General features: G+C 38.4%; 1 protein-coding gene across 3 annotated transcripts in view; it reads left to right on the top strand.

Annotated features, from left to right (window-relative positions):
• TC2N (tandem C2 domains, nuclear) overlaps positions 1-17,860 on the top strand; it is a 31,986-nt gene extending 14,126 nt beyond the window's left edge. For 2 of the 3 annotated variants that reach the window (XM_015631717.3, XM_015631718.3), the window contains 10 exons: positions 60-293; positions 3,681-3,845; positions 5,592-5,683; positions 6,290-6,365; positions 7,614-7,714; positions 8,483-8,599; positions 9,293-9,484; positions 11,376-11,490; positions 11,964-12,163; positions 14,465-17,860. In XM_015631717.3, coding sequence (XP_015487203.1) covers positions 60-293; positions 3,681-3,845; positions 5,592-5,683; positions 6,290-6,365; positions 7,614-7,714; positions 8,483-8,599; positions 9,293-9,484; positions 11,376-11,490; positions 11,964-12,163; positions 14,465-14,575 — 1,403 coding nt within the window. In that variant the 3' untranslated portion in view covers positions 14,576-17,860. The remainder of the gene's footprint in view (positions 1-59; positions 294-3,680; positions 3,846-5,591; positions 5,684-6,289; positions 6,366-7,613; positions 7,715-8,482; positions 8,600-9,292; positions 9,485-11,375; positions 11,491-11,963; positions 12,164-14,464) is intronic. The other variant, XM_015631721.3, reaches the window with a different exon arrangement.
• Positions 17,861-18,786: the final 926 nt, after the last annotated feature.

Below are 18,786 nucleotides of genomic sequence, written 5' to 3'. Positions count from 1 at the left end.
ATAGTATTGTTCAAAAATTAATGCAGATGTGTACTGTCTGTCTTGCTCTTTATTTTTAGCAGTTTCCATGGTGCAGGAATCTGAAGCAGTAGCTGCAAGCAAGCCAACTATTGTAGAGCAGCCTCCATTGTCTTCTGTGTCAGTGAAGCGTCAAGTTGGCTGTTCTGAGGATTATTTGCTTTCTAAACTGCCCCTGGATGGTCAGGAGGTACCATTTGTGGTCCCTCCATTCAAACTGGCTTATGTACAGCCAAAGAACCTTCCCAGCATCTCACATGCTGGAGGGACTAAAGGTAAGATATAGACAGTATTGCTGAAGTAGCTGTCTTTAGTTCTTCTGCACCTTGAACGTTGTCAGGTATTCCTACTGAATACATATGTTTGCAGAACTTTTCTAGAAGCCTGATCTTGTTTCAAAGAATCATAGATTATGATGAGTTGGAATGGAAGCACAAAGATCATTGAATCCAAGTCCTGGCCCTGCACTGGACACCCCAGGAGTCACAGCATGTGCCTGAGAGCGTTGACCAAACACTAGAATTCTGTCAGGCTGCTGCTGTGACCAGTGCCCTGGGGAGCCTGGGGAGCTTGTTTCTTTTCTCTCTGGACACCCAGAGAGGTTTTGGGAAGTATGTCATCCCACTGTGAATCTCTGTGACACTGTATGAATAAAATTAAATGGGACAATTGCATGCCAGTGCTCACACTCAAAAGTAATGGAAGATACTTAAAGGAAACGGAATCTTTAGAAAGAATTCCTTGAATTTATTGGAGACAAGGAAAGACCTAATATATCCCCAGTATCCATATCACTCAAATAAAAGAAGGAGGGTGTTCCGGCTCCCATGGTTAATATTCTAGTATGTTTTAACATACTAACACATCTTCCTTTTCAAATTTTGCCAATAGATGAGATGTCATGTGCTACTATCTGGCAGAATTTTTTTGCCCCTATTATTTCCTGGTTTTTTTGCTGTTTTTTGGGAAGCCAGGGGGCACAGATCCCCTGGTATGAGGTTTCATATGATACTATTTTTTTTCTGCTTCACAACAGTCTTGTGCTTCATCCTCTGTTACTCCCATACTCAAACTGCCAAAATGAGGTACATGCAATTTAGACACAGTGGCATTTTAAGATAATATGATCCCATTCTTTTTGAGTAGACATAATCCTTAGAATAGGATTCTGTCCCACTAACATGAGTTACAGAGCATATGCTACTGTTAGGCTCTTAGTCCTTCTAGGAGATGCATAGAATTAGGTAAGGGAAAATTTTGGCACAGAGGCATACCTGAACAGTTGTTTTCTCTAGGATTTATTTGCCTCAAGGAAGTGATAAGCTGGTAGTATTTTCTTAGTCCCACGTGACTTTATTTCCATTCTGAAGGTGAAAAGCCTAATAACTGATAGAAGTCAACCATAATGTTGCATAATAACTAATGCAGTACTGCCTAACTTTTTTGTGTTTGTGGGGTTTTATTCCCACCTTTCTCTCTTCTTCTCTCTAGGCCTCTGCTGTTGTTTCTTTCCTGCTCCTGCAGGGCTATTACCAGACTTCCCCACCCACTGCTGCATGTACCACTGGCACCATAGCCAAGCTAAGCAGCCTAGCAGAGATGTTCAGTACAGACTGGCCATTCTGTGCCCCATCTTCTCATGGGCTTTATTGGCATGTCAGCAGCCATTAACAGGCAACTGAGGAGCTGCAGGTAGAACATGTGAGCCCCCTCATCTCTCATCTCTGTGCCTGATTTCCCCAGTTGCCTGCTATTTCAGTGGCTAGTTCTTTCAAATCTGTAGTTGGACATGCTATGGAAAAGCAGGTCATGCTCCTTATAATCCCTTTTCTTACTGGGTCTAGGTTTAGGCTCTGCCTTCCTTACTCTTATCTCATCTCCAAGATATTGTACAGAGAAATTTATCAAGGAGGCATGGATGTTCTCCAGAGAGAAGGAAGATGTGTCTAACAGCCTTTAGATGAACGTTTTCCTTGTTCAGGCTGTTCTTACACAATCTTAACAGTCAGTGACTTGTCTACATTGAGCACTTTGCTTCCTGATAATTTCTGAGGGACCTGGTGTACAGAGTGGCCCTTTAGGCAACAAGCTGTTAGATCTTCTGGCAGGATGACCTGACTCTTCATAACTGAGTGTCTTGAGAAAATATTTTAAATTTTTGAACAAATATTTGAAAAGTGACTCTTATGTCAAGTAGGCAACTTTCATTTCTCTTTCCAAATATAAATGCTAATTTTTTAAAGTACAGCTTTAAGCCACAAAAAGTTGTGTTTAAAAATGCGGTGTTTACTTTTTAGGGAGATTTACTAAATAGAGTGAAGTGTGCTGTCATTCTTTTTTCACATTAGCCAAAGCACCAGCATAGTCAAAAATGTATTCAGAGTACTTTTTTCTTAGACAGTTGTTAAATATCTGTAGAAGTCCAAGTCCTGCTCTCAGTTCCTCACCATTTTCTGTGCATGTCTGGCCATTTTCCTTTAGTAGAACAGGACATGTTCAGTATTAGTTCTTGGCAAACCTTCTGAAAGCAATTAAGTGCTGGCAGCCTTTCTCTTCAGCGCTCACTGCAGTGTGTCTCATGCTCTCACAGAAGTAAGCTAGCAGGAAGAAGTGTGCTCCTGGTCTGGAACACTGGATTTTCTATCATCTGCTGTGTAGCAATTCTTTGTGGCCTCACTTTCAGTGTTCATCCTGATTTACGTCACGCTCAAGCTCGTTGCGCTTGAGCTCTGGCTTAATCAGCACTCATGTTCCACCTCAGTGTTTTAGATTTTCGCTGGACTAACACATGCAGGAAAGGACTCTTGGACAGTGGTAGTCTGCCTTTTATGATACAAGACACTTGCAGAACTGAAGGCACTTTATCGTGACGTAAAGAACTTTTTAAGAGATAGGTTGAAGTCCAGAGAGGTGAAGTGAAGGAAGCAAACACCAGAGTTTGGCAGAAGCCAGGTCACCCCATTCCTTAATGTGCTGTTAGATATGGCTTCTTGTCAGTCCAGACAGTAAAGAACACTACAGCAGTGTTCTTCACTGTTTTGCTGACCAAGGCATACATGTTTTTCTGAAATTATTATGGGCTGAGTAAAGGGCTGGGATTCAAGCAGTCTCAGATATGTCTACTTATACCTCAGCCAACAATTCAAGTAATTTTGGATCAGTGATTTTTACCATGGACAGACTTGTCATGAGAAGTAGATAAGGAGCCTTCAGTCACAAGCTGTATTATCTTTTCATTTAAGATCTTCCTGAAGGTCTGGGCATCCATTAGTTCAGTAGGAATATTCTGGGGGTAGGTAACTAAATAATTTGGAGGTTTTCTGTACACAGAGTACTACTTTTCCTGTTAACTTCTGTCTTGCTGTTTGTCTTTCGAGCCTTCTGTATTTAACTACTTAGGCATTTACTGCAAAACCCCAAGAGAGAGTATGCATAGTTTTTTATGGCCAATTTAATTCCAGTGTTTGCTCACACACTGTGGAAATCTGACATAATGTGAATGTGTGTTTTCTTTTTCTTTTTTTTTTTTTCCCTTTACCCAAAGTAGATAATATTGAAATATTTTGTCCTTCACCCTGAAGGCACTCTGCCTGCCTTATGAAGCCAGGCAGCATGTGTTATGTCTGGAACTCTTGCATTTGATGTTTACTTGTGCTCCACAGAGTCAGCCAGAGCCTCGTTTGGTGGCCGGAAGGCAGAACTGCACAGCGTGTACCAGTGGCCCCACTACGACGTGTACAACCCCTTCTATCTGGAGCATCGGGTTTCACCAGATCTCATCAGGCGCTTCCAAGCAAAATCAGATAGTAGGAAATTATATGGATCAGGTGAGAAGGACCACACCCTTGCTTCTCTGTCTTCCTCCCTTTTTCAGGGTTTATAGGTAAGAGGAATAAAAGTCATTAGTCTACAGAAGACTTGTTTGGTTAGAGCAGTTCTCAAGCCAGTCGGTGTGCTAAGGATACTCTTTGGTTGGTGAATCAATCTGCAGAGCCAGCTCTGCTTAATTTTCAACTGCACTGTTACTTTTTGTCTTTTAGGGGCTTGACACAGCTTTCATGGATCACACAAAGGTAGACAAATTGGCAAAGTGAGATACCTTAGCTGCCTCTGATCTGGAGATTTCAGCTACCAGTAAGAGGAGTGAGGAAGATGGAAAAAGGAAGCTAGGCAGTATATTGAGTAGGAGGAATGCCTGAGGAGTACACATATGGGGATAGGAACAAAAAACATTCAGGAGCTGATGATAAGAACAGGTGCAAAATGGGGCATGATGCTATATGCAGACTTATTTTGTAGTTTGCTTTTGAAGATACAGCAATGTCCCCACTTCTCAGTGTGTGTAAGAATGAGGGAGGGCTGCAAGATAGTAAAAAATTTAGATAGAAAGTGTTTGGCTACAGAGGTAAAAATTGTCTTCTGCACTGTTCATTGGTGTATGTATCCTATAATGAATGCTGTTCAGACTGGAGTAAATGACTAGTTGTTTCTTGTGATTGCTAAGGCAAATGCATTCAGAAAACTCAAACACTCAAGGAAAGGTACGTGCTCTCCATGAAATTGGAAGCTGGCAACCACTCACATTTTTAAAGATATTTTATTTAGAATGATATAGAATTTTTATTTTCAGCTGGGGGAAAATGTCTCAGTCTGCGTCCTCTTCTAAAATAATTCTGAGTCACCAAAGAGACTACATAAAAACACCGCTCCATGTATTTTTTTTAAGAGAAAAAGTGCACATAGAATTTTAGCAACCTTTAACATGTGTAGGTTTACCAAGCTTTGTAAGCGCCTGTGGTGGGAGCCAAATGGTTTTTATTAAACTGTCTTGAACATCTTCCCTTCAGTTCACCATGGCATTTTCCATTTTTCTTCCTGCAAAGTGAACACTCTACTAGTTTTGTCTGAGCGAGTTTAAACACAAGAAAGGTTATTCTAGTGTGTCTAGAGTACAGTTCTAAAATGCCTTTTTCCTTCAGAGTTTTTTGACAGCTGTTTCAGAACTTAGAACTTCATGAGCATTTATAGACTGTTAAAACAAAACCCAAAGCCTAGTTTGTCGCAGTGAGTGCTTGATATTTTTCATATGTGTGGGTTTAGAACTGCAGAATGTGTTTATTTGCAAGGTACAAAATTAAATTCTTGAACTTTAATGTGAAGACCCCTCTCTTCATCTAAAAAAAAAAACCTCCACACAAACAAACTGAAAAGTAAATTCATCAATGTTTTTCTGAAATTCTAATTATTATCAGTAAACAATATATTTTTATGATTAATATCTTTCTGTTTTTCTTATATTTTACAGAGAGCTTTCTGTATAAAAATAGACATTTTTTTCATTAAAAATGTAATTTTTTTAAAAAGGCACCATTTCTTTACCCCTGCCCCATCCCCATATTCCTGGAAAATGTTACTAGAAACAGCAGATCATACTGTCTGTAAACCATTTTGGTCATTTGTAATCTATAGAATTGGGGAGATAACTTTCACAAACTGCTGGAAATTATCTTAGTTGAGGTTTTTTCCTAGAAATGATGCTAATGTGATTTTTATTGTTCTCTTTGCCTTCTTAGTTAGTGATTTAAGACCCAGTGCTTTGCCAGGATGCCATGATGTAAGTCGTTCGATGTTTGATCTCAGGAGCCCACCTCACCGATTCATGAAGGTGAGTTCCCCTTGCAACCAAGGTTATACTGAAAACTCAGCTGACTCAGTGTATCTGTTCCCATTGCATTATGTTTCCAAAGTAAACACTGGAGGGCATTGCACTGTACACAGGGAGGCCTAGAGGGAAAATGTCAACATCTTGACCAACTTAAAGAGGCTTTTTCCTGGTGTCTCCTCTGACATTCACTGTTCTGGCCCAGCAGGGCTGTTGAGAAACCCAAGTAGGCTATTGGGCAGGTCAGGACAGACAGCATGTTATGGTTCATCATCTTGTGGTTTCTCCCATCAGTAAAAAAGTGGAGCACTGGAAATTTCCATTAACACAAAACACTGTGTTTATTTATTTCTTCTATAATAATCATGTCTTACACAGCATTAAAGTTGTGTATATATTCATGAGAAAAAAAAAATCTCTGCTGGTCAAATAGGTCCTCTGTTAGCTTGTTGCATCAAAGTAGTAATTGTATGCTGCTGGATCAAGCAACTAGTAAGGAATGAGTAAATTATTTGAAAATGGGTATTTAGTTTTCATCATATCTTGTCTGATGGTATAATCTCTGGGTTTTGCATCTGAATTAAGTGATTCCTTTCTTCCTGTCCCCAGAGATATGATTCAGTCTCCAGTGTACCTAGCAGCACCTCCTCCAGGAAGGATTCGCAAGGCAGTAACAGGAGTCTGGGTAATGTTTTGTTTGTTTACCTTGTAATGAAATATTTCCCTTTGCACATGAAGCATTAAATTGTTTTGACTCTGCTGTTGATGTTTTCGTTTGGTTTGGGGGGTTTTTTTGGATGAATCTGACTAGCAGGTCAGCTGGAGATGACTTGGCAATTTGAAATTAAGAGTTTTGGATATGCACTGTCCTGTTGTATGGAGATTGAGCAAATGAGACCTTGAGAAGTTCTCATGCATTTGACAAATCCATACTTGGATTTACTACCCAACTGAACTAAGAAATTGCAGACACCATGTTAGGACAGAATGCAGCACTAGATCCCAGGTCTGGTCATTTTTCATCTATCAGTATTTTTCATGTGAAGTGCCTGAAATCCAATACCATATTACACTAGTCATTAGACAAAAATATTGTATGCAAACCCAGTATCCTTCTTAATGAAAGAATGCTGAAGAAGTGGAGATATGGCAAAATAAACCCTCAAAAACTAATCAAGTCCCCACAAAAGTCACTCTGCTGTAAGTCAAAGTTTGACCCAGTCTCCTTCTAAAAGAAGACCAAGGCAATGACCTGGTTCCAGTCAGGACAGAGAAATGCTAATTATATTAAATGATATTAAATTGATATTAAAAATACTAAAATATAATATGGATATTAAAAAGGATATTAAATGGGTTTTCTGACTTGGAGAGAGCATAATAGTAAATGTTAAATAATAAATAATGTTTACTAGACTGGAATTGAAATTTGAGAAAGATAAAGAAGAGGCCAATTTATAAGCTTAACAGTGAAAGAGATTAAGGGAAGTGATAGGATATAAATGTGTTCTGGGTTTCTCAGGAACATGATTTTTTCTTTATAAAAGTTGTTTGAGTATAACACTAGTTATTAAATTCAGTAGAGATAACCCAGGCACATAATGTGATTCTTGGTGTGGTCTCCTATGCAGGGCCAGGAGTTAGACTTCTATGATCCTTAAAGGTCCATTCCAACACAGGATATTCTATGATTACAGGATTATTCTATGATTCTGGTCCATTAAATGTGAAGGCTTTTAGCCATGCAGAAGGCCAAGTTACTGGACTGGGTGGATATTTTGTCCTTAAAATGTAGCTGCAAATATTTCAAACTTATTTTGAGAGATGTTTGGGAAGATAAGCAGTCCACCTACTGATGAATTTCCTTATTTCTGGAGTGAACTTTTAAGATACTGCATTACTTCTAAAAATATTAATTGGCTTTCTTCCATAGATACTATTACATTATCAGGTGATGAACGAGACTTTGGAAGACTGAATGTGAAGTTGTGTTATCTTTCTTCAGTAGAACAGATTTGGATCACAATTTTACATGTAAGCAAATATAAATAAGTTATTCATTATTTGCTCATTCATATTCATTATTTATTCAAATAATGACTATTCAATAATCAATGAGTATTCTACTATACTTAATGGTAATTGTCATAAAATTTGTTACTGTGTTACTTCACATGATTACTATGTTCATATGAAGTAACATATGTTACTTCAATTAATACTTTTAGGAAAAAAAAATATTTTAAAATGTTAATATAAACAAAGTTCAGTCAAATGTAATACTAGGCTTCAAAGCATCTCCCTCTCCTTTAATTTTATTTCTGTTGCAATCTCTGTTCTGCTGCAGTCAATAAGAAGAAATAATATATATATCTCCATATGTTACTATACATATGTTAACATATGTTAACACATATTCTGCTTGAGACATGAAGAACTATTCAGCACAGATTAGAAAGCTGAGCTGGTCATAGGCTGGTCCTACTATGGACATTTTCCTGTGGAAATTTGAAGGCGGTAAATGGGAGCAGCTGTGGAGGCACAGTTTAAGTCATTTCTGTGATTCTATGACTTTAAATCAAACAGTTCCTTCAGGGCAGAACCCTAATAGAACTCTGAGGACACGTGGTTTCTTGAGGCTTTTTTGTCAGCAAATGTGATATAGTTATGCTGGTTGTTTTCTATTCTTCCAGTAGCTGTGAATAATTTTCAGGCAATGGAACTTTGAGCAGACAGAAACCTTGTAACTACATCAAATGGCAAGTCTTGCATTGTCCAAAATGACTGTTTTCAATGTTGCAGTGCAAAGACCTGAGCTGGCCTTCTAGCTGTGGGGAAAATCCTCGTATCTGTGTCAAGGGAATTATCACACTGCCCAAGCCTGTGCATTTCAAATCTTCTGCCAAGGAGGGCTGCAATGTAAGTAGAGGCATGCAAAATACTGAGAAATATTTTTCTCCACAAAAAATAAATGTGACGTGTAAATGGATTTTTAAAATGGACCAAACATCCACTCCTATGCCATATTTGCTATGGTAACTGACCAGGTGTATTTTACTTCGTCAGAGGAACACTGGGCATACCTGTAGGTGCACACTCATCCAGGGAAGGTAGCTGAGGTACTTCCTCTCATCTGGCAGGAGACAATATTCACACTTTTTCTCTACAGAAAATAGTAAAAATTGGTCACATGGGACAAAATTCCTGATAGTGGCAGTAAAGGAATATTAAGGGGATGGAAGGTAAAGCAACATAAATCTCCAATAATGTGAACCAAAGGTGAAAGAAAATAAAATTAGCTGGAGAGACTGTAGCAAAAGTTTAGAGAATCTGTTGTGACAATGTGTGTGTGCACTGTTGTAAAGCTCCAGAAGAGATGGCCACAACTTGTTATGGTAGTGAAAAATAATCCAGAACTTTGGCCCTGCCAGTGTGTGACAATGCAGGGGTGAGTGTGTGTGGACTTTGCACTATAAAAGCACACTTTCCATGGCAACCTAAAGGGACAGTCAGGAGCAGTGGCTATAGAACCAGGATGCCTTGGTTTCTAGGTTTTGGACTCAGTGGAATTGTCTTAAAATGATGATGATACTCATCTGTTTTTCTTTCTAGGACATTGAATTTATGGAAACTTTTGTTTTTGCTATTAAACTGCAAAGCCTGCAGGCTGTCAGATTGGTATTTAAAATCCAGACACAGACTCCCAGGAAAAAAACTATTGGAGAATGTTCCTTGGCACTGCGGGAGCTGAGCTCACAGGAGTCGAATCATTGGCTGGATATATCTCCTCCTTCCAAAGCACCTGTAAGTGCCAATACCATGAAAGTATGTTCTTAACTCACCTAGAAAGGGTTGCTGGAAGTGAAAGTAAAATAATTCAGTAGTAAAAACTAGAGGGGTTTGTTTTTTTCTTTTTCTTTTTACCCTGCTTCCTTGGAGAAAGGCGTTTTGATGGAGAAAAAAATGCAGACTTTTGAACTCTGCACATAGCTGTTCTGGTCATAAACTGCAGATGTTTCCAGGAAAAGAGCTAGAGCAAGCTCTTCCACACCATGGCTCACAGCTTGAGGGAGGGACATTCTGGGGAAATGTTCAGCAAAGGACATCGGGTAATTGTCTTTTCTGACCAAAAAAGCATCAGAAGATCCTTAGGACTCACAGCAAGAGCTCAGAGCAAATGGAATCTGCTTTTGTTATGGAAGAAAAGTGCTAAGATCTTCAGTGGCCTGAAACTGCAGAGACAGCCATATATTTAATGTTCAGATTGCATGCTGTGAAGTAATAATTCAGACAGTTCATTTCCATTAGTGTAATAAGAAGCAGGTGGTTTTTGCAGTGGGATTTCCTTTCCCCCTACCCTCACTTTATTTGTTTCTTTTATAGATTGTCTAGACATTTGTATTTTCAACAAATTAAACTTGAATTAGCAATTCAAAAGCAAATTTTATTTAAGTGTTTCTGAATAATATGAATGATACTCTTGATTTCTAACATAAGTTACACTTGACATTTTTTAGTTCTAATGTGAATAACCATATTGCTTCAAAAGCAGTACGATAAAGTCACAGAGGAAGCTGGTTTAGAAAGCTTTCATCTCAGTGTAAATTTCTGAATCATCTCATCATTTCTCAATCTGTGTTTGCTTTTGTCACTGTTATATCCAAGACATCCAGACACTCTGGGATAGTACCCTATGAGGCAGCAAACCCTCTCTGCCAGCAGAAAGCCAAAGCTCAGAGTCAACTAAGTGGTTTCTTCTCAGGGTTACACAGAAATTTTGTGCCTGAGCTACAAAGAGAATTTGGGTCTCTTTGATGAACTGGGGCCTGGCTTTTCTTTATCTAACCTGATGCTCTCTTGCTTAGTGCATTTTGAAGTGCTTTAGAACTTGAAGGCAACAAAGACTAGCAGAGTCCATTTAAATGAAGGCCATCAGGAAAGGTGGGTCTCCACTGGCCTTGTGCTGCTGCTCTTATGGTGTTCTGAGGACATTAGAGTGTGACAGGAGAGCAAAGAGAATGACTCAGTGCAACTTTTCCACTGGCAAAAATTATAAAAAACCCCCAAGAATCAGACTGGAGATCTTGATACATAAACTGGTGTGTGCAGTAGTGGTGTATGTGTGTAGGCATGTAAAACACAAGTACTTTCATAACACAGGAAACTACACAGTATGCAGTCACCCTAAGCACTCATAGCATCAAGTGACAGTGCCTTGCATCTATGGAAAACACTGCTTATCTCTCCATATTGCAAAATTCAGAAGCGTGGGAGGGGAACTCTGAAGGTTTTTGTGTGAGTGCCCTTATATGATCTCTCACTTCCACACCCAGATTTAGAAAAGTTACAATGGCAAGTCTGGTTTCTCCTGTATGCTCTTACCACTGCAGAATTTTACCAGGTAAAAACTGATAGGCCTAGGTGATTTGGCCAGTATCCCTGTCTGCAGCCCACGAGGGCCATATGTACACCACACATAAGCAGCTCATCAGTGGAGCACATTTACTGCAGCTATGACAAGTGCAAGATGCACTTACTGTGCATCTGCAGGTTCTGAATACAACACATGCTTATATTTCTGTCCAGGAAATCCCAGATAGAAATGTGGGAGCCCAACATATGACAAAATTCCTGTGGTTCCTGAGTTTATAAGCAAGTTAATCCAAATGTTATGGCAACATTCTTCTGCTTGTAGGTGTGCCGTGCAGAACTTCAAATAGGAACTTGTTTTCAAGCAATAAACAGGAGGATACAGTTACAGATTCTTGAAGCACAAAACCTTCCTGTTTCATCTATGCCATTGTCTTCAAGTAAGTTACATCAGCTGTTTCATGCCTCCTCTCTGAAAGCATTTGTAACAGGTAAATTGCTGCTCAAATGGGTTGGCAATTCATAACATTCTTTACAAACCTCAGACTAACATATTGTGGGGTAGATTTCCATTGCCAAGGCTTGTTTCCCCAGATATCTTATTTGATTACTTTTTGTTTGGTTTGAAGATATGTATTTATGTCTTTTGGAAGATTTTTATCCCAGTATTAATCCTGACATACAAAAGCATTAGTTTGCACTTGCTGTTTGGATACTGTGTTAATCAGTCTGATATTACTGAAATATTCTGTTCATGTGACTAGTTAGGAAAGCTATTGTAGAGTTCTTTTGGCCAGACTTTTGAGAAATTGATGCAATTCAAAGCATACATATGGATCTTGTTGACTCCTTTTTGGGTGTGTTGTGAGTAACCCTTTGTGTGCTATGCCTTTTTCCTTCCCTTTTGTGCTAGATTTCTTTGTGAAAGTTGGAATGTTTAGTACAGAAGGGATCATCTATAAAAAGAAGACTCGCCTTCTGAAGTCCACTAATGGCCAAGTGAAGTGGGGAGAAATGATGTTTTTTCCAGTCAGCCAAGCAGAACAAGGAATTAGCTTTCTCATCAAGCTCTACAGCAAAAGCTCAGTGAGAAGAAAGCACTTCCTAGGACAGGTTGGTTTCTGCTAAATAGCCTGATACCCTTTACTTCAAATCCAGTTTCTTGGTATGAACTTTAAAATACTTTAAATGAGGTGACACATCACAAAATAGTAAATTCTACTAAACTCTTCTGTATGTAATCCAAGCTAAAATGGTACTGGGCTCTTAAATGTGTACCAGCATGAGAATGGGAGTTGACACTTGATTTTTCTTTCAAAAAGAAATCCTAAGGTCAGGTTTGTGTGGAGTATTACTATGTGACAGATTGCTTCCAAGAGATACAGGATCTCCTGGTTACCTTTAGCTTTCTAAAGAAAAACATTGCACCCACAGGAGCTCCATAACCTACAATGTCCTGTTCAGCAAGGGGGTGTTGGTTTACCATAACAATGCACTCACAACAGGGCTGTGTAAAAGGACATATCAGCAGCTACAATGAGACTCCTTTCCTGGGTAAAACAATGCTGAAATCAGTACAATAGTCTGCATGATCAAGTAATAGTGTAAGTGTCCAAACACAAAATATTTTTAGGTTGTGTTTTAATTAACAGACACAACTTCAGTAGTACCTCCTTGAAAGTGTATGTGTGATCATATTTATTTAACCACTATAAAACTTAGTAGTGTGGTCTCATTATTCTCTCCATCTTCTTCCCCTGCTTGTTCTAATTCACCATCATCCTGTCCTTTCTGTCTCTCTTCTTCTTGGTATGGTGAGCCATAGCTGTTCTTCAAAGCTCTGTGCTTTTCCTGACCCAGTTAGATGCAGTAACAGAATTTTAATAAATGCATAAATTAATAATGTAGATTCAATTTTGAGATCCCAAATGTAATGTCCCATGTCAGATGGAGGACTGTGCTATCCTTAGGTACAAAAGAATTATACTGTCCTATTCTGGTGATGCTTTTTGTGCCTGCTGAAGACATGCAGCTACAGGAGATGTTCATGTATAAGATACAGAAACAATGTGCTAGCAAGAGTTACGTGAAATTCCTCCATTTTTTGTAGCCTCATGCTGCACATGTCCCATCTTCCTGTTGGTGAAATTAGATTTGAAATAGGAAAAGCAAAAAAAAAAAATGTTCTTCTTAGCTGTACTGCCTTGGTGGGAGAAATAACTGAGTATGATTTTGCAGTCATCTAGCAATATATGAGGAAATCTCAATCTGATGAGTTGCATTTGATTGTGGATGTTATTTTTAGGGGGAGGAAAACTTGTGCTCCTCAGAGGTTGTTTGGAAAAGGTTGTTTCAGCTCATGAAGGCAGACATTGCCACATAACACATGAGGACATAAAATATAGCTCAGGAAAAAATGTACTTTGAGCAATTGGCTGGGTATCTGGAAAAAAATGAATATAGCTGGATCTATTAACTTTTTTCTTCAGAGAATGGTGTTTAATTGGATGCTGTTCTAAGCAGACAATACTTAGATTAGGCTGCTTTTACAGGCATGTCTTTAATCATGAGCAAGATGTACATTGAATCTCTGTGAATGAAACATCAGCTGTCTGTGGTATTCTGGAAGACATTATTCTCACTTCGTGAGGACTCATGCCCCAGCAGTATAGGCTAAATGTACTTCATGGTCAAGGTTTCTGAGAAGTCTTAAAAAGACTCATTCTTGGAAGACTTGAGGAAATAGAGTCCTGTAAATAACGCTACCTACTTACATAAGCAGAATTCTTTTGGCAATGGAGGCTGGTGATAATGTTAAGGGGGAAAATTTCCTACTTGTGCTTCATTTCCTCATTTAATGGCCACTATCCACTAACTGAATACTGAGAAGAAACGGACTCTTACTACGTGACTATGTGTGGTATGGGCATGCTAGTAACCTCTGTGGAATGCAGGTTTGGCCCTGGCTGTGGGAGTGTGCAATTTTAAATGCTCATGAAAATGCTGGACAGCTCGTGCCGGATGCTGCACGGCTCGGAGCCAACCGCGTCCGAACACACAGAGCGGCCACTGGCCTGCAGAGCCCCTGACCCCAGCATGTGCATCTGAATACAGCAAGGAATGCTTTGCTTAAAACAACTTATTAAGTATTGAAACATTATTATGTAGTGGGTTCTCTAAACTATTTTAGAAGCTAAATTTAAACACAGACTCTCTGTGTTCCCAACTGAAAGCCAATATGTTAGGACTAGCAGAAAGAACTCTTATTTGTTGGTATTATGCTTTGGTCACATCTATACATTGTATCTTCTTCTACACTTCCATGGTATTTATTTGGAACTAGTAAATGCTGGGTTTCATTATATCATGTAAACTCTTTTTTTTTCGTTGTTCTTTTTTCCCCCCCAAATGCAGATCTGGTTAAGTTCTGATAGCAGCAACAGTGAAGCAGTAGAGCAGTGGAAAGATACCATTGCAAACCCTGAAAAAGTTGTTGTTAAATGGTACAGCATTGGTCCATCTTGAAGACTGGAGATGAAACTCAGAACTGATTTTTCTACACAAATTCATATGCTGTCTAAAATAGTATAAATAAAAGGAAAGATATTGTCTATGCAAGCTCTTCAGAAGTTCTCCACTGCATCATGCCTCTGTGGAAACAGAAAATTCAGTTTCACCAAGAGAAATACTGGCTAAATACTATCAGAAAGAAGACTTAGGAACTGGAAAAAGTGCTCATTTGATTTCACAAAATCCATCTTGAAAAAAAGATGTTTGCCCCTTTTGGACTTCATAAAAGCACAGAAATTCAATTTTGGAGAGAAGCAGCTTGAATCAATTCTGTTTCATTGGCCACTGACATCAGGCTCATCTGCAGTGCTGTCTTTGGCAGACTCCAAAGTCCAGGGTATGGGTAGTGTCAGAGGCTTGATTCTGGGTACCTGTGAGCCTTTGGGGTTATTGACACCATTTGATCAGAATAACATGGGCCTGAGCAAGTGGGGAAGCTGTGGCATCAGGAGAAGGCATAAAGGGAAGTACAGAATAAGGCAGTACCCACAGGATTTTCTAATCTCCATTTTGGATGAAGGGTTGTTCAGAAGGCTGAGCTTGTCCCTACCCTGTCCTTAAAACAGAGAGATGGAAAGACAAAAGTTCTGCTGACTTTGTGATCTTTACAAGGGGGGCCCTACAGACTTGCTCTGTTTGGGTAAATTCTGGCTGGAATCAATGGAATAGTACAAAGAGGCAATGACCCTGCCTAGGATCAGAGCCAGGATTTTTAAGATTGCTTTCTTATAGAGAATACTTATATGTAAACCACTTCCTAAATAGTCAACATGCCCTAGCATTTGCTTACATTGCCAAAACACAGGCTAATATGTACAAAGGAGTAGGCAAAGATTTACTGACTTACGTGCTTTTTGATATTAATTAAAATGCAGCACTATAAGGGATTCGGACTTTGTTTAAAGGATGGGCTGCTACTGCAGAAGTATTTGTTACATGTCTAGGATGCTAAAAAATTATGTGTGGAAGTATATTTTTATTACTTGTTTCTAGTAAGAAGAAATTACCATATTTTTTATTTCAAATTGTATTTTTCCAACAAAATCCTAAGACTATATTTTCTGTTAGTTCCCATATTTTCAGGTGTTCATTCACAGTTATTTTTAAGGGGGGAAAATACCAAGTATATAATTGATAATGTATAAATTTAAAAGAACAGACCTCTTTGCACTACTTCAACTACCTGATTAAAAAATACATACATATTTCATTAACTCCACATAAATACTGTTGGCTGTCTGGACTGTACAAATATGTATGTTTGTATAGATGCAGAATAAATCTACCTTTCTTCATGACTTTAAGGAACTAGAGTGGGACTGAGAGCACTCACTGCTGGAAGGCAAAGGAATATGGGGAGCAGAGAAAATGCTGTAACAGGAAAGCACATCCTCTCCAAGCAATACAGCTCGGAGCACCTTTATTTCAAGTTTTTTGTCTTTGAGTATCAGGAAAAAATGGAATCACTTAGAATTGTTTCTTTTCATCAGTTGATAACTGAAACTTTCAAAACTTCAACCATTCAGATAGTTGTTGTTGGAATTTAATATTTTGAGAACAGAAATATTTTCAGACTCATACATATTCTGTCCAGTCATTTTTGACCAGTCATTATAAAAAAACTGAAAAAAGATTTTGCATGTTACTTGGTAAACAAACATTGGTTCTAGCTCTTACTCTTTGCAAAGCTCCCAGTAGGTCCAGAAGATCTTGACTGACACTGATAATTTTCAGCCAGTTAAAAGAGTTGAGAGGAGCCTGGCCTGCTGGGTAAAATGAAAAAAGTAAGTGGGGTGAACTGATATTTTTGGAGTATCTTTATTTGAATACATGGATCTTTTTTATTCATTGTGGCTGAACATTTTATTCATTGTGGCAATAAACAAAAGTGCAAACTAACTGTTTCCTGATGCAGAAGGCTGTTCTGTTTAAAAGAGGACAGGGAATATCCCAGTGTTTTGTAGACTTCAATTACCACAGCAGTGGTTCTAGAGAGTTTGCCAACTCAGTGGATGCTATATAAAATGGATTTCTGGGGCTGGTTTAGGACACTTACCCTTCTAAAGGCCTAACTAGTCTCTTTTTTTTTGTTGTTTGTTTTTTGCTATGTTAATATTTAATCTATATGTTTATAATAAAAGCTATGAACAGCAAATATTCCTCCTTTTTTCCCATTTGTTTATACTAATGTTTAGCAGTCTCTCAAAGTGAAGTTCAGTTCCTACTTTTTCTCTGAGAAAATGCCAGCTAACACACACTGTTTCATGTAGTGCTGTCTGTAGGGGAGTTAACTGCTGACACACAGAGGAGATCCATAAGGTTTCTCCATGCAAGATGCACACAGGTACTGCAGCAATCTGAGGCACTGCTTCATCCTGTGCCCATTCCCAGGCTTTGACATGTTCTGCATTTGTTTGCATTCATGTAAGAATTCAATGAGTTAACAGCTGACATGCAAGAAGAAGGAAAAAGAGGTGTGGGACACTCTTCTAATGGTCACAGCTGTATGTTGTCCCTCTAAAGCATCCTTAGCCACTATTTTGATTGTTACATCCAAGTTTACCGTCACTGAAAATACTGTTAATGCTATATTGTCAGTTCACATTATTTGTAGATAAAAGGCACACATGGTTTATAGTTGGATTTGCTCTTGCTTCTAGTTAGTGACTCACCCGGTTTCCCAACCTAAAACAATTCTGATGAAAGCAGCTGAGATTCAGATCTGCACCAGTTTTATTTTGGTCAGCTCCCAAATGGATGTGGATGAACTGAAAGAACAATTATGATCTTATATTAAATGTTATTCATACAGAGATCTGTGCCTGCATAGTTAGAAAACAGCCATAGACTAAACTTGATCAGATTTTCCAAAATGTATGTATATAATTTAGCTGGTTAATCAAACAAACCTGTTTTATTTATTTATTACTATTCTGTATGTAAATAAGGTCAACAAATTTATTTTTCAAGTTTTTATATCTCAGTGACACACCAGAGCATTCTTTTTAAGGAAAAAAATGTGAGATTCTACCACAGAAGATAAATGGGTGTAACAGTTTGTAAACCACATTGTCATACAATATTACTTGGAAAATAATTGTATTTGAGCAACTGATCTTATGTGATCACAACTAAATAGAGCAATGTTGTTAAATCCATTAGGCATCTCTGTTTTTCCTTTTGTTGGCAGAACATCTGTATAAAATAAAAGGTGATTTTGTAAGCATTCAATTAAGTACATATGCTGTTTGACTCAAAAATTGTTTTGCCTGATGAAAGTTCCCTTTTGAGTTATGAGTTGATTTTGCAGCCAAAACATAAGCTCGTCTAGAAGTTTGGGGCAGGGTTGTCCCACATCTTATTTTCACCCTGCCAACATATATATGACATGGCTACCTAGTTGTGGAAAGCTTGACATATATCACCTTGGACAAGATATACCTTCCTTGTTTTTCCAGCTTCTGCTGCAAAATTACATCACCATGTAAATACAGCCCTGTACATGATCTCATGCTTGGTGCATGGAAAAAGCCATCACTAAAATCAGCACCATGTTTTACAACCACTGCTCCAGCACATGTACATTCTTTTCTCCAGCTTGCACTGAGGAACAGGCTGTTGTCTCTCAGTCTATAGCAGAACTCCCACTGTGTTCAGCAGAAGCAAACAGTCTGCAAAGCTGGTTTAGTGATGGTATGATTTATCTAACAAAAGGTTACACACACCCCTTTTTTTTAATGTGTTTTTAAAATCTCTTCATACTGATGTTTCTGTAGAAACTGAATTTCATGGAAGTGAAATTCTGTATGTTTTAATGTAATGCAATTCTTCCCATAGATTTCAGAGTCTTAAAAATAAATCCTGGTGCTTATTCTTCCCCCATATTTGAGTGCAGTTTTTTCCTTCCTTTGGTTTGACTTTAGGCTGCTCTTCTCCCTCAGCATAAATAAGTCTGTAAACAAGTCTGCTTTTTGAAATTAACTTTCTGCATTTCTAGTAATGTTTCCCCCTTCTTTACCTAGTATTGAGACCAGCATTATAAATGTATAACTTGCTATTTAAAGAACTAGCTACAGGCAGAAGGCTTTCATCCTAGGGCTTGACTTCTGTCTGATGCTCTACATGTATGAGCTACCTTTGTTCACAGCTTCAGTGTTATGATTCTT

Source organism: Parus major, chromosome 5 (assembly GCF_001522545.3).
Source record: "Parus major isolate Abel chromosome 5, Parus_major1.1, whole genome shotgun sequence".
In the NCBI taxonomy this organism is placed as follows: Eukaryota; Metazoa; Chordata; class Aves; order Passeriformes; family Paridae; genus Parus; species Parus major.
Note: the sequence above shows the minus strand (reverse complement) of the source record. Positions and strands in the feature narration are given on the sequence as shown.